We start from the raw sequence: 16777 nt of genomic DNA, 5'->3' as shown, positions 1-16777 counted from the left end.
TTGGCAAGGTTCCCAGAACAGCCTCTATCTCAAGGTAATTGCCCACAGATAGACTTTCTCTGTTTAACCCTGAGATAGCCATACACACACAATTTTAATGACTAAGCAAGTATTTCTTTTCATATACTTAACAAGCATGTCTGAATCCAGCCCTGTATGGTACCTTGGAAAAGCCTGGAGATCACTGGGAAATGCAATTTTCCCAAAGGCTACTGCAATTGCAGCAAGCAAAGCAAAGGAAATACAGTTAATTTCAATTTCTTTCTTGACCCAAAGCCGTTCTTGGCAACTCATCTTCAGAACTTAGCTCTTTATAGGGCTCTTAGCATCCTAGATCTTCCTGCCTGAGATCTGTCAGTGGGGCCCTTCTCAGTGCCCCACCAACATGAGATATATGCTATGGTGGGACATGGGAGAGGGCTTTCTCTATAGTGGCACCTGGGCTGTGGAATGCCCTCCCCCTGGAGGCCCGACTGGTGCCGGCACTGGCTTCATTTTGGTGCCAGGTTAAGACGTGGCTTTTTAACAAAGCCTTTGATGGCTAAACCCACCAGCCTGCACACTGTCTTGTTTTAATTGGATTTTACTGTTTTAAAACATCATATTGGTTTTAATATATGAATGGTTTAATTTCTTTTAGAATTGTATATTTATTGTTCTATTTTATATGTATGATTTTATCTGTACGCCGCTCGCTCTGAGTTCCTTGTGATATAGGGTGGGATATAAATGTTTAAATAAATAGATTGTAGATAATGTATGAAGATGAAAAATAGGCATCCGGCAACGCCTGTCTCTTTCCACAGGAGGAAATTCCAAAGGGAAGTTTGGCCTCGGCCTGGTTCAAAATGAATGGAAGGTTTATGTCAAGAGACCGCTTGATCGGGAAGAGCAAGACCTCTATCTTCTGAACATTACAGCCACTGATGGTTTGTTTGTAACTCAGAGTGCTGTTGAAGTGATTGTCACAGATGTTAATGACAACAGCCCTGTCTGTGATCAGGTTAGTTGGCAACCATTTATTTAATTTTATTTGATTAGATTTGTTACATTTATATATCGCCCCATAGCCGAAGCTCTCTAGGCGGTTTACAAAAGTTAAAAACAGTAAACATTAAAAAGTATTCAAAATTTAAAACCATCAAAAACATAAACAGTATTACTTTTATATATCCCACTATTCAGATAATAATAATAATAATAATAATAATAATAATAATAATAATAATAATATATTTGTTACCCGCCTCTCCCTCTGGATCAAGGGGTACAACACAAATGCAAACACCATAAAATACATATAACTAATTAAAACATTTTAAACTAATGCATTATTAAAAGCAGGCATGTGGAAAAGGAAGAGTTGGGAAATAGCAATTAGTGAAAAATTGACACAGAAGTTACAATTTCAAAGAGGAATAAAGCAAAGAGATAATTTTAAGAAGGATTGGCAAAAATATATAGAATATATGAAGAAAGAAAAGAATAGAACAACTTTGGCAGAAGCTTATAGGACTCTCTGGGACTCCTGAAAAAGAAGTGGGGCTATAAAAACAATATAAAATGACACAAAATAAAATGGAAGAGAAAGAACAATGATATACCATCCTAGAAAGAAAAAATAGGGGAAATCTATGTGAGATGGGCAGGGGTCGGGGAGGGAACAGGGTAGACGGATAAAAGGTGAAGCTTGAAAAGAAAGTACTTTTGTAAAAATTTCTGGCTGAAAAAAAATTACTATATTTTGTATGTTTGTATATATCAGCACATTATTTTAAAAAAGCATCTTAAAGTTCAACTGGGTAGGCCTGCCGGAAGAGATCAGATCAGATGGCAAGCACAAAGCAAGCAATTTATTTTATTTTATTATTTATTTTACTGTATTATTGATTACATTACTATACCATTCAATAGCCAAAACTTAAAACCATCCAATATTAAATAATAAAACATAATGCAACCCCCCTTTTTAAAAATCAGATTAAATAACCATTGTAAAAACCAGTAAGCAGATCTAAAAAGCACTAACAAGTTGGTTGGTGGGTTTTTTTTTAACCAAACAACTAAAATGCCTGGGAGAATAAAAGGCCACAATGAATGTGCCAGTCATTTCAGTTCATGTTTTGGGAAGTGCAAATTGGGTCGCTTAAAATGGCAAACTAAACAAATCACACACACACACCCATCTCTAGTTACAACATATCATTGCAACATATCATTGCAAAATTGTCGAAAGCATCACATAGACCAGTGGTCTTAAACCGATGGGTTGTGACCCTAAAAATGGCTCTTGAAATCAGTCCAGGGGGGTCACGACAAAGCTGTTGTCTCCATGTTGTGAAAGTGGGTCACATGTTGCAGGTTGGGAGTCAGAGGTGGGTCTCGTGTCTGGACCAGATGATGACCACTGACAGAAAAGTATTCATATTGCTGAGTTTGGCTTCTCCCATGGCCACTGTCAGTTAAAGGTCTTTCAGCACAGGAACGGCACTCTGGCCAGACCACCAGAGAACAGAACTCTACTGTTACTTTCTACTGTTAGTTTTTCCTACCCTGTGCCTTACCCTTCCCTGTACCTGTTGGCATTCTCTTCCCCTCCTTATTGTTTTACTATGATTTTATTAGATTGTAAGCCTATGCGGCAGGGTCTTGCTATTTACTGTTTTACTCTGTACAGCACCATGTACATTGATGGTGCTATATAAATAAATAATAATAATAATAATAATAATGGTGAAACACAGGGGCCCTGCAGCCCAGAGAGACCCCAAATGCAGTCTCCTCCCACCCTTCGCTCACATTTTCCTGTCCTTCAAGGTGCTCCACTCATTCTTCTCTGGCCCTGTTCAGAAGACACCTTAAACCTTGGCTTTAACCATGGCTGATAATCCACAAAGCCAGGCCGTGTTCAGAAGATACCTTAAACCTTGGCTTTAACCATGGTGGTTAAGCCAGAAAGCCAAGCCATGTTCAGAAGACACCTTAAATCATGGCTTTAACCACTTTGAATAAGGCTTTTGCTTTATTCGCCGTGGCTGAAGATGTCTTCTGAACACGGCCTGGCTTTCTGGCTTAACCATCATGGTTAAAGCCATGGTTTAAGGTATCTTCTGAACAGGCCCACTCTCTACCCCTCAACACACACACTTTCCCCCAGGTCATGTCACCTTTTCTTTCTCTTGTTTGGTTTCTTCCTTTAACTTTGGGAACAGGTCAGGCATGCTGCGAAGTAAACTGCACTCACACCTGGCTTCTTGATTTCTCCAGGTGACTAGTTGGCCACATGGTCACAGGGACACGTTACTTTTTCACGTTTAATTGTTACATTCCTGTCCTGCCTTTCTAGCAAATGGTGCTCAAGGCAGCACAGAGCAATAATACAAATGCAGTAAAACGTGATCAAATGCAAATCAGAGAATGAAATGCAGATTTAAAACAAAGAGGGGGAAAAGACTCAAGGCAACTTACAATAAAAATTAAAACATACAAATGTTTAAAACAGCTAAAAATTAACCATAAAAAACAACTGATAAGACAACTAAATTAAATCATATGCCATCAAATGATTGCAAATAGAGGAAAGCTCAAACTTGGCACCGAAAAGTTGACAACGTTACATTCTGCCATTTTGTTTTTTTGTTCCTCAGGTGACATATATGGCATTATTTCCTGAGGATATTCCTCCAAACAAGGTCATCCTTAAAATTGGCGCTAAAGACGCGGACATTGGATCCAACGGTGAAGTTCGCTATTCACTCTATGGCTCTGGGAACAACAAGTTTTTCTTAGATCCTGAAAGTGGTAAGAGAACAAGAATGTTCATCTCTGGTATATGTGGTTTGAATGCGATCCACAGGAGTTTCACGTTTGACCATTGCCGTGTCACAGGAATGAGATCCACAGAAGAGGCTGAGGGATTTGCGGTGGAGTAGAATCATAGAATAGCAGAGTTGGAAGGGGCCCACAAGGCCATCGAGTCCAACCCCCTGCTCAATGCAGGAATCCACCCTAAAGCATCCCTGACAGATGCTTGTCCAGCTGCCTCTTGAAAGCCTCTAGTGTGGGAGAGCCCACAACCTCCCTAGGTAATTGATTCCATTGTCACACTGCTCTAACAGTCAGGAAGTTTTTCCTGATGTCCAGCTGGAATCTGGCTTCCTTTAACTTGAGCCCGTTATTCCGTGTCCTGCACTCTGGGAGGATCAAGAAGAGATCCTAGCCCTCCTTTGTGTGACAACCTTTTAAGTATTTGAAGAGTGCTATCATGTCTCCCTTCTTACTCCCCTAGAGTAAGAAGAAACAAAGGCTCGGGAACAGAGCTCTTTTCAAAGGCAGCCTTCTTCATGCTCCTTTGTTAAATAAAAGGAGAATTGGGATAACCATTAGAGGGGGCAAAGGGAAGAGGAAAAGTAATAGTTTACTCCATGCAGAAACTGCAGAGTAAACAGTACAGAGGTGAATTTTTCCTGATGTCCAGCTGGAATCTGGCTTCCTGTAACTTGAGCCCATTATTCCGTGTCCTGCACTCTGGGAGGATCGAGAAGAGATCCTGGCCCTCCTCTGTGTGACAACCTTTTAAGTATTTGAAGAGTGCTATCATGTCTCCCCTCAATCTCCTCTTCTCCAGGCTAAACATGCCCAGTTGTTTCAGCTTCGTTCTACTCCATTCTAAAGATCTAAACCACTTTAAGTTTAATTGCATTCCAATAACAAAATTATAGTGCTGATAGTGGAACAACCAGTGAAGTTGCATTTCTTTACGGTTTTGCCCATTTTCCGTTTCATACGTTTTAGGCGAACTCAAGACCTTAGCCGCATTAGACCGCGAGAAGATCCCCGTGTACAACCTGATAGCAAGGGCAACGGATGGGGGAGGCAGGTTCTGTCAGTCAGAAATCCATCTCGTTCTGGAAGATGTCAATGATAATCCACCATTGTTTTCCTCTGACCACTACACCGCCTGTGTCTATGAGAACACTGCCACTAAAGCTTTGCTGACGAGAGTCCAAGCCAACGATCCTGATGTAGGTGAGTGGATAAGTCTTCAAGGGATACTAATCACAAGCATTTCATAGGTAGGTGGAACTTGGCCTAGGCCGGATCTACACTACTGCTTTAAAGCGCTTTATAACAGTTATAAAGCGCTTTAACTGCTTTAAAGCACTATAAAACTGTTATAAAGCGCTTTAAAGCAATAGTGTAGATCCGGCCCAAGTCTTCGTCTTTTTTTTCAATCTTCGTTTTTCTAGTAATGTCTCTATTCTTCCCTAAAACACTGACGCTAAAACAGACATGAATCACAAACACTTGAAATTTGAATCCTCGGCGATTGGATTTGAACAAAAGACCTTCAGCTACAAATGGGGATTCACCTTTGGAAATCTTAGCTTTCCTGGTGATTGTCATGTCTAGCCCTGCTCCCCCGGGTTGGAAGAAGGTGTTTCAGGTGATCAGTCAGAATCAGACTCTGAAGTAGAGGAATCAGTGCCAGAAACAGGCCAGCTTGTACCAGTGGGGGAGAAAGCTCTCACGGACTCTTCACCAGCTGGGAGTGAACCCTCTCCAGAGCTTATCTCCTCAAGGCCAAACAATACACAGTCAGTGGGAAGCTAATATTTTTCCAAAGGGGAGAGCACAGAGAGATTAGCCAATCCTAGGGTATGCCGCAGACTAAAACGGGAAGAGCTAAAGGAATGCGAGAGAAAGTCAGCCCAGCTGGCGTCCCATCAGAAGCTGCATCACAACTAGTCTCTCTGAAATTAACATGTGTTGGGAAAGGGCTTTCCATTCTTCTTGAAAAGACAATTGTCTCACTAGTTTGCATAGTTTTGCCTAGGGGAAAGTTCCTAGATATTAGACTCTCTTTGCTTTGTGGATTACTTAGCAGGCCTTGTTATTACCCCCCAGGAAGGTGGGAGGTTTTGAGAAACACGGCCATGACTTTTGAATGCAAAACCACAACGTTCAACTGAATCCATAGCTAGACCTAAGGTTTATCCCTGGATCATTCAGGGGTCAAACCTGTTCATCTAGGTGACATACAGGGGATCCAGTGCTCAGGCAGGGGCGAACCCTGGATGATCCCAGGATAAACCTTAGGTCTAGCTGTGGCCTGAGACTCGTATTTTGTCATCTTAACAGCCAGCTGAACAACAAAGTTCCATTTTAAAATTTTGGATTTCGTGTGAATTTTAAAATTTAGTCCTCAGATTCGGAATGCCTAGCATTCTGGAATAAAAATGTAAAATCTATGCAGAAACTTTATTTCAGCTTTCCTCTACACCCATCACATCTCTCTGTCGTGATGCCACAGGGGATTTGGAGGTCAGAGGTAAGTGAGTATGGCAGTGAGGGGGGAAAGCCTAGAGTCAGCAGCTTTTATAGTAGTAGATAGTAGCACAGACATCAGTTGCAGCTTTCATTCAATAACTTTTGACCTGCAGACCTGCAATTCTCCATACTGATTAGCTATTAGGATCAAGCACGGCTCATGCGAGATGCTAGTAATGAAACATGACGGTATTGATATGACGATATTAAAAGAGAGGTCTCTTGATTCAGCAGCCTGCTAACACAGCTATCAATCTTTCCGTACACGAGACGTGAAGCCACCCTACACTCTGACCATTGGCAAACATGCCTCGTACTTACTTTTATTATCTGCTTTAAAGGTTTATTTTTATTACAGAGCCTTGGGCAGGGGGAAGAGCGAGGAGAGCATCAGGCAGCTTCTAATGATTAGTTTGGAGAGTTTCGTGGGATTTTTGAACAGCTCCATCTAGTTATGGAAAGATAAACATCCACAATGGAGGGGGGAGGAGTTTTAATGTCCCATGATCTCTCTGCTTCAGGCTTTCCAAAAGCAGCTCTTCCCAGTGACAGTGGGAAAGGAGAAAAGGGGGCTTTCTATGACCACCTCTTAGCTACTTCCCTTGGCCCCAGAATCCTGTGATGAACTTTACTTACCTGCACCCACAGAGCCTAGATGGAAAGTGGGGAACAGCGAGCTTTGGGCTTTAGAGTAGCTGCACAAGGTGGAGAAACCAGAAAACCGCACGTTCCTCAAATGAAGGCATATATATATATATGATCCCTCAGCCTAGAGAATTGCCCCCTTGCCTTCACAGGGGAGTACTTTGGGGGCCAAGGGAGGGGTTGATTGACCAGTGAGGCAACTAGCAGCATGGTGTGGAGAATGTGGTTAGGGAGACATTTTTCTCCCTCTCCAATAATAATATAACCCAGTGGGGTCATCCCATGAAGCTGATTGGTGAGAGATTCAGAACAAATAAAGGGAAGGACTTCATCACGCAGCCCAGAATTAAACTGTGGGATTCACTACCATAAGATGTGGTGATGGCCACCAATTTGGATGGCTTTAAAAGGGTTTTTTATATATATAAATTCCTGGAGGAGAAGGCTATCAATGGCTACTAGCCCTGATGGCTATTTGCAACCTCCAGTAGCAGAGGCAGTATGCCTACATATCCCAGTTGCTGGGGAACAAGGGTGGGAGGGTGCTGTTGCACCGTGTCCTGCTTGTGGGTCCCTGGTCGACAGCTGGTTGGCCACTGTGTGAACAGAGTGCTGGACTAGATGGACTCTTGGTCTGATCCAGCATGGTTCGTCTTATGTTCCTACTCAATAAATTAAACTTTTAGCATCCAATCGTTATTTGAGCATAGCATCTACATGGAGATCATGGAAGATGGGTGCTTCAACATACCCCTGAACATAGTGTCTTAACAGAGATCACGAATGATGGGTGCTTCAACATACCCCTCCCAGAGGAGGTCTCTCTCTGAACACGAAGAGAAGACACTAAGGGCTCATCTACACCAAGCAGGATATTGCACTATGAAAGTGGTATGAAAGTGGTATATAAAAAGCAGGAGCCACACTACTGCTTTATAGTGGCACTGAAGTGCACTGACAACTGTTGGGGCCCATTGACACATCTACACCAAGCAGGATGTAGCACTATGAAAGTGGTACATGTCAGTGGTTCCCCGACACTTGTCAGTGCCCTTCAATACCACTATAAAACAGTAGTGTGGCTCCTGCCTTTTATATACCGCTTTCATAGCGGAATATCCTGCTTGGTGTAGATGAGCCCCAAATTTCAAAGAATCTCAGCCCCATTATGAGACATACTATATGCTTCTCTTTATTATCTCAGACTAGTACAAATGGATCCCTTATGACAGCTACATACGGAAAGGATGCTAAAATGAAATCTTCCAAATCCTCAATGACAAATAAATATTGCAGCTATCTGCAACTGCAGATTTATATGCTATATAACCGACTGATGCCTTGTCTCACACTGAGGCCAGGGGGAACTGCTGCAATACAAATAAATAATTGTAATGACAGATGATAAAGCTATTATTTAAATGACTTGCATTTGTAATGAATTCGGAATGCCAGGAAATATATCCTTGGTGTATCAAATAGGCAGATAATAAAATCATCATTTAGATGACACGTACCTTTAATGACTTTGGAATGTTTGGAAATATATCCTAAGTGTATCGACACGGCGGATGATGAATGCTAAAATTACTATTTAAATGCCATTTGTTCTTAATGACTTTTTCAAGGCTCGATGTCATGGTTTTGGGTGAATCAAGAAGGGGTGTTTTAAAAAAACATAACTTCTGGTCCTCGGAGAGTCGTCTAATCTTTGGTAATGCAATTTTAACAAGAGTCTGTGTTTCGTTCCTGTGATTGCTCTTTATGAATATGGCTGGAGAAAAGGGAGCCCCCCAGATCTCACTGGTGAGGCGGTTGCACCACTGCCGCGTCAAGCAGAATAAATGCAGTTTACATAGCTTTTGATCCATCTTTTTTTCTTTGCTCTCTGTTTTAGGCTCCACTCCCATCGCTGTTAAGAGAACTAAAATAATGTCACAAAATGTTGAATGAACAGAGTCTGCCTGGAAGGGGGATCAGTTGTTCTGGTGTCTCTGATTAATGTCAGCCTTGTACTTTCTGCTTTCAAAGGATAGGGCCACAATTCCGCAACTGCCTCTGAGGATAAGGAATCACCAGCTTCAATGCATTGTTGTTTCGACAGCCATGTTCCTTGTTTGCCGTTCCCATTGCTGGCCCGGACAAATAAACACCCCGAATGGGAATGTGCGAGGCTTTGTTTTGGAATTTGTGCTTAATTAGGTTTCAAGTAGCCGTCCCGCTACAGTGAAAAGAGAGCTGGCAATCACAGAGCACTTTCCCTTCAGGCCTGGCGTCAGCCTCGGCATACAAATCTCCGTAATACGGCAGGTCGCCAAGGTTGGCGGTGTCATTCAGCACACAGGGATTCTCCTGGGTGGTGCTCGCCTTCCCACTTGGACGTGACAATAAGGGTTGGATGCTTTCTGAATCAGGGTGGGGAACTAGTCCCTGTGGGCCGATGATACCACAGGGCATGGCTACACCCCTGATGTCATTGGCTCCCCAGCCAGAACGCCAACTGGAGCTTTTCAAGCTGGTGCTTCGACTGGGAAACTGGCTCTGCTTGTTTATTTATTTAATTTTATTTACAATATTTATTTACTGCTCCCCATTCAAGAATTTCAGAGCGGTGGACAAATCGAATAGAAGAATAAAAGCAGGTGGGAAACCATAATTAAAAATACATTTTTAAAAGCAACAAAAGTGGGATAAAACTGCGGCTGATCATTAAGGGGAAGGCTTCCTCAAACAACAACATTTTGAGGCGCCGCAAGGACTACGAAGTTGGTGCCTGCCTGACCTCCAGAGGCAGGGAATTCCATAGAAGGGGGGCCACCACCCTGAAGGCTCTTCTCCTGGTGGACCCCAATGGGACAGCTTGTTTTTCATCTTCTCCACAAGCTGGTCCTGTATGTGCCAGTCGAGTGCGCAGCCTGGCTTCGCTCCTGCTTTTTGCTGCTCATGCACACAGGAGCAAAGTGCACCTGGCTGGGATTTAGAGGAGAAGCTGCTACAAGCACCAGCTGAGTGCGCAGCACTTAAGGGTTCTGCTACCTCCCCCAGTTGGGAACAGGAGCAACGCACAGGGGAATCTGTGGCGTTACACCCCACAAGTCAGTTCCCTAATGTATGTCTAGGATTTGTAAGTCTATTGTGTTTAGAAAGTTGACCTAATATCTTAGGAGGGGGGAGGAGGATATATAAGGGAATGACTGAGGTGATAGGGTTTTGGTTGTTTTTAAAGTACTTTGGTTTGAGGGAGAATTAGAGGTTCAGGGTAAAGAGGGTTGTCTTTTGAGTGTAGCGGGCAGATAGTCAGTTGGTGTATATTAAACAATCCTGATAATAAAGGAAATTCAAGAGTGAAGGTGTGAGAGAAAGGAAAGCGTGTATGAGAAGAGAGAAAGGATTGGATGAGAGGTTTTAACAAGGGTCTGAAAAGTTTTAATTTGAAAAAGAGTTTGTGAACATTGAAATAAATTTGTATTCAGTTTGTTTTCCTACCACAAAAATCCCATGAGTGTCCTTGGCATTTATTATCTGCAGTTATATACATATAACACCCGTTCTGACATTAATTCACCATCAGCACATATAATTTCCAGCACATTATTTTATTCCTGAAATTATTCCTGTTTAACCCCTTTCTCCACATAGTTTGTAGAAAGGCGGTGTTTGTCCCTCACCTCAGGCTCATAAAGTGGTGGCGCTTAGCTTGAGCAAGGAGTGTCTGCGGACAGGCCTGTTGTAAAGAGCCTGTGTCGTGGCAGAATCCTCTAGTCCTCTCCCATTACAGATCGGAGATTACCAGGGGCGGGGTGACACATTGGAGCCCATCGGACTCCCAGACTGAGTCAGATGCTCACAACATCCCTAGCTTCTAATGCTCCTTAGGTGGATACCACAGTTCCGACTTGGACTCCTTCATGAGACACACTGCCTCAGAGAAGCAGAAGCCTTGTCCCTAAGAGTCCCAGTTTGAGACACATACACAGGGCTCTTTGCACACTGGGGTTATGGACACATTGCATGCTGTTCATATTTCTCTGTCTCTGTCCTTTTAAAAAATGCCCTAAGGCAGATTTAGTTTGATCTCATCTAATGAGATGTCGGTACGATTAGCTGCCTGCTGGGGTCTATATCTCCCAGGGCCAAACTCCCTGTTTTGTTCACGACACCATATTGCTCTTCTTAATCAAGGAGACCTACTATTTTCTCTTCTTTTCTTCTGCTTTTTAGGTGTGAATAGAAAGATCGTGTATTCCCTCGCAGACTCTTCAGAAGGCTTCTTCTCCGTAGACAAGTCCTCAGGAATCATCATTTTAGAACATCCCCTGGACAGAGAACTTCAGCCTTCGTATAACGTCACCGTCAAAGCCTCCGACCTGGGCATTGTGCAGACGTTGTCCTCGCTTGCCACGGTTACAATCACAGTTCTGGACATTAACGACAACCCTCCCGTCTTTGAGAGGAGAGATTATCTCGTGACAGTGCCTGAGGACACCACCCCCAGTGCCGAAATTATCGCCGTTTTTGCCACAAGCAAAGACATTGGCACAAATGCAGAGATCACCTACATCATCAGGTCTGGTAATGAAAAAGGGAAATTCAGGATCAATTCAAAGACAGGTATGTGAACACCAACGACCAGGCTCATAAAACAGTGGGTTTTTTTAAATAAAAAAAGTCTGTTTTGTATCCTGAAGAAAGGTAACAGGAGGTGAAAACAATCTGACCCAGTCCAGGACACTGCAGGAGTACCAAAAGACTGGGGCCTAATCTACACCAAGCAGGATATTACACTATGAAAGCGGTATATAAAAGGCAGGAGCCACACTTCTGCTTTATAGCAGTATTGAAGTGCACTGACAATTATTGGGGCCCATTGACACCTGCCATATACCGCTTTCATAGTGCTATATCCTGCTTGGTGTAGATTAGGCCTGGGTGTGCAAATGACATATATATATATATATATATATATATATATGAATTTATATTACTTTTTGATCCATAAGTGCACAAACCGTTGTGCTTTCAATGCACTGTAATCATTACAGCAACCCTGTTAAGTAGGCCACTATTATTACTCGCCTGTTACATAAAGGCAGAGCTAATACTAGGGTTGTTGCGGGAGTCCCAAAGGTGAATAGAGTCGGACGGACTCCCCTGTACTCAGCCTCCCAAACCCACTTGGCAAACTGGCACCATGCGCGAGCACTGCATGGTCCGCAAGCGCATGGCAGCTGCCCGTCCCCTTGGCGAGCCGTCATTCTGCGTAAAAATGGCGGCTCGGGATTTTATCAATATGTAATGTTACATAAATGGAGGTTGTAAAGGGACCATTCGTGCAACATTACAGGCGTAAATGGTCCATTCGCGCCTGTATTGTTGCGTGAATGGCCTCTTTTACGGACAGCATTTACGCAAGATTACATTTCCGGAAAACCCTGAGCCGCCGTTTTACGCAAATAGCAGCTTGCTAAGAGGTTGACAGCCCCACGGTGCTCATTGGGCGCTTGCTGAGCCGTCCAGCAGCTCACATGGCGCAACAAATAGGGGCGGCAGCTTGTGAGCATCCAACGAGAACAGATGGCTGTGGGTGCATCGATCCCTAGCTGGTACTCAGTGATACTTTGACATTTGAAATGCATACTTCTTGTCCTATAGGTTATGTACCCAGCCACTATAGATCCATGATCAGTTTTATTTATTAGATTTTCATTCCACCCTTCCTCCAAATAATTGATGACAGAGTATTCAGTTTTTATCCTCATAACAATCCTGTGAGATAGGTTAGGCTGAAAGTGAATAATTGGTCACAGGTGATAAAAGGTAAGTTTTATGGCTTAGCAAAGCTCTTCCTAAGTCCTACATCTTCTCCAGGAACTGGCCAAATATAGGCCCTTTTCAAACATTTCAAACATGATTGCAAGTTGTGTTTGGGATTAATAATTTGCAAACTGAAGCTAAGTTCTTGCACATCCCTAGTTGTAAGTATATTAATTAAAGTTTGAAAAATGTGCACATTTGTTGATGTAAGTTACCCCTAGTCTTATCTATATAGACATGATCTTTGTAGCTTTATATCTGCAAAACAGTGGCTTTACAGACTTGATTCTACATGGTCTGTGCAGGCTATAGGCATGTCTTTCACTCTCCTTGGATATATCGTTATGAAAGTAGAGCCTTCCACTGTATTTGTATTCCTGGACATGACTTTAGCTCCAGACTACTGCAGTACATTAAATGTTAAGTCCCTATATATGGGTCTGATTCAGTTTTCTTTATTAAGGCATTTTCATTATACCAGCTGAGTGTTCTTTTTAATCTGGGGACATCAGTTGACAACAGCTTTATCACACCCACCTAGTTTAGGATAGGTTGAATAGGAGAGATGAAAGTGGAGTGATAAAAATGGACTTGCCAACTAAAGCCTTATTGCAATTGGCAGATAGCAGTGGCTTAAGTAAATCTGAAAAATACATTCAGAAATATCCTCAGACTTTGTCTTCTCGTGTTTTGACAAATTCTTTTCCCCACATTTGCCTTGCGAGACTTTGGGATGGAGCCTTTGTTTATTTATTTATTTATTTAAAAACTGACTTATGTCCTGACTCTTTTCCAAAAGGACTCAAGGTGACTCACAATAAGAAAATAATGTGTAATTTTATATAAGCACATAGATCAAACCATTTCTGAAACACTGGTCATGCCTGCAAGAGGCTTGGCAAAACAGACTTTCCGGGGCCTCCGGGAACTGTGCAATTTCTGAAGGTTCCCGAAAGCATGCTTTGCTGCCCCCACCCCCATGTCAGTCAGGGCCTTTAAGGCCCACATCAGCCCAAGCCTGAGGAAATTGCATATTTCCCATTGCCATTAACGCAGCAGAGGGAAAGGCACAAAGGGCGTGCCGTGACCCGGAAGTCAGGGCGGAGCCACACCCAACATCCTTGAAGGCTCAAGAGCAGTGGGGCACGGAACTCTCCTAGCAACGCCGGCACAGGGGCATCCACTGCCCTCACAGGCCCAGGCAGATTAGTGGTCCTCTGGGGAACCCTCAAGGACTAGAATTCTAGGCCTTAGCTAGACCTAAGGTTTATCCCAGGATCATCCCAGGGTCGTCCCTGTCTGCTCCCGGGATCCCCTGTGTGTCATTTAGATGCACCAGGATGACCCCAGGATGATCCCGGGATAAACCTTAGGGTTTATCTAGCTAAGGCCCTAGAACGGGCCAAGTTTGGTCCACAGGCCTGATGTGCAACATCCCTGACCTAAAATGATGAATTCTCTGTCCTTATCTTCCTTCCCCCTTTCCCTGGTTGTGAAAACGTATTTCTTTAGTCAGAAGGATCTTTAAACCACTCCTCAAGTGCGTTTTAAGGTTTATTATTGAGGAGAGATGGTCTTGCATTAGCATATCAATAACCCTGGAACAAGTACAGAAAAATAACATTCCAGTTGTATTTTACAATGAAAGCGAGAAGATAAATCAATATAAAAGCAGGGGTGACATTTAATCACCAGAGAGGACCAGGGCGAAAGGCATTTGTCATGCATTAACATATGACAGCTCCCTTATCAACAGATTGGTGGCAGAAGCTGAAGATTCTGGGCTGTACTATGATTATGTAAAAGGTCTGATCAAAGCTTTCGATAGAAAAATAAATCCTTATCTGTGGACCAATGGCAAACAGAAGCTCTGTGCTGGTGCATGTCCACACAAAAACAGCGGTAGGGATATAACAAGCCCGTGCTTATTCACATTCTCAAATTTGCACTACGTATGGACAGATTGTGTAAAAGAAGTTCTACCCGTGTTCCACAGATTGTCAGGCACCTTTGGTTCATTTGTCTGTCCAGCGATGGAATTGGATTTTTTTATCTTCCAGATTTATGCAAATTTGCATATGCACAAATGTGAACAAATTTCCCCTAAGTCTGAAATTCCCTGAAAATGTGCATTTTCACAAAATGTGTACAAAATTCCCAAGGATTTTTTTAAAAAATGATCTACAAGTCTGCAGAATCCACCCGGCAGGGAAAAGCTGATCTACTGGTGTATCTGCAAGTTGGATCCATAAAAAGCAAGCTTATTTGGTTCTGTTATGGATTTCTTGAACATCCCTAAGTTCCACTTTGAAGTTCATCCCCCGAGTTGTGCCCACTTCGAGTTGTATGAATTTCAACCACAAATTGCGTTCAAGCTTGGGAACTGCAAACTGGGTAAACTGTGCTCTAAAATGAACTGAAACAAATTTCTCTAGACAAGACTTCTTTCTGGCATTGGCTCGGTTCACACAACGCTTTTCTCCACGCAGTGTGAAAGCGCCACTCAACGGTGGAGTTTTTAGAAGGTACTCACCACACAACATGTTCCAATTCCACCGTTGTGTGAATGTGGGCTACCATGGAATAGAGTAAAGCTCAACGTGATGTTTGATTGACAGTTCCTCTGCCCTCTCTCCTCTCCCAGTCCTCCCAATGCTATCCAATCAGCCATTGCTGCAAAAAAAAAAAAAAAAAAAACCCACCCCAAAACCCAAAACAATCCCAACAGCTCTCCTAGAGTGGCACTTCCTCCTTTGGCCACTCTAGGCAAGGAACTCTGTAACCAGTGGGGAAACTCCACTCAATGCAGCAAGAAACTTCACAGAGCCCTCCAAACATCACACAACACAGCGGTTGTGTAGGAACTCTCCTCTGCACACCATGGATATTCTGCATGGAGTGTTTTCCAAAAAACCCCACCATGGGATGGAGATTTCCCACCAGATAATACATTTCTCAACAGTGGTATAACAACTCCACCGTGGAGTTCTAAAACCCACCGTTGAGAAATGTGTTGTCTGAACTGAGCCATTGTGTGAAATTAATCCAGTACCTCCAATCCATGCACATATGGCTGGTGACAGGGTGAGATAACCTTAGCCAACAGTTGTCCATTGCCTGTCCACATTAAGGATGTAAGAGAATTCCAAAACAAATTGAAATAACTTTAGAATTCTATGAATTTGACCCTCAGATTCTGCAGCAGACTTAATATCTTCTAAAGTCACATGAATTCCGTGGAGTTGCAGACCACTTTTTTTTTTTTACTTTCTAGAATTGTACACAAATATTGGCATGCGGAAATATATATGCCGTTAAGAAACCATGTTTTATACAACTTTGATCAGTTTCTGCTGTATAGGACTCATTTGTGTGCACTCTTCCTATTGATTGTACATTGAGCTAAGGAAAATACGCAACATGTTGGATGCCAGCAACATTTTTGCGAATTTTTCCAAAGGGTGTGGTAGAAATCCGATTCCATCTTGGAGCAGACAACAGAATGAATGACATCTGTCAATGTACAGATGGAACCAGTGGAGGTTGGTTGCTCTGAAGCCAGTGAGGTGGTGAATGTGCTTCGGTTTCAGTCAGAACTGTAAAGGAGCTGTCCTTGGATAGCTCCCTTAGAGTTATGACTGAATTCTGGAGTGGATTCACCGTCTACTGACATCAGACCCATCAGCCTCCACTGGATGGAGCAGATTAAACAAAATCCAGACATCCATAGTCCATACAATTGTGGGATCTGCTCAGGCTAACCCATCCAAAGCCTCAGTGTACTTTCTGTTCTTCATACAATGATAATCCAAGGAGAAAAAAGGAGAAGGGCGCAGCTAATAGTCTTCGTGTGTACGTGTGTGTGTCTTAGCTAAGTTTATAAGGTGCTTTCTCACAATAAACTGTACCCATAGCAGCTCATAAGAATATAAGAAGTGGTCCATCTAGTCCAGCACTTCGTTCACACAGTGGCCAACCAGCCATCAGC

General features: G+C 42.9%; 1 protein-coding gene across 4 annotated transcripts in view; it reads left to right on the top strand.

Annotated features, from left to right (window-relative positions):
- Positions 1-16777, top strand: part of FAT3 (FAT atypical cadherin 3) — a 545951-nt gene that overhangs the window by 463885 nt on the left and 65289 nt on the right. For all 4 annotated transcript variants that reach the window (XM_063127164.1, XM_063127165.1, XM_063127168.1 and 1 more), the window contains exons 11-14: positions 807-1003; positions 3648-3801; positions 4795-5028; positions 11197-11586. In XM_063127164.1, coding sequence (XP_062983234.1) covers positions 807-1003; positions 3648-3801; positions 4795-5028; positions 11197-11586 — 975 coding nt within the window. The remainder of the gene's footprint in view (positions 1-806; positions 1004-3647; positions 3802-4794; positions 5029-11196; positions 11587-16777) is intronic.

Source organism: Elgaria multicarinata, chromosome 5, assembly GCF_023053635.1.
Source record: "Elgaria multicarinata webbii isolate HBS135686 ecotype San Diego chromosome 5, rElgMul1.1.pri, whole genome shotgun sequence".
NCBI classification, from domain to species: Eukaryota; Metazoa; Chordata; class Lepidosauria; order Squamata; family Anguidae; genus Elgaria; species Elgaria multicarinata.
The sequence above is the reverse complement of the archived record's forward strand: the minus strand, read 5'-3'. Positions and strand labels throughout refer to the sequence as shown.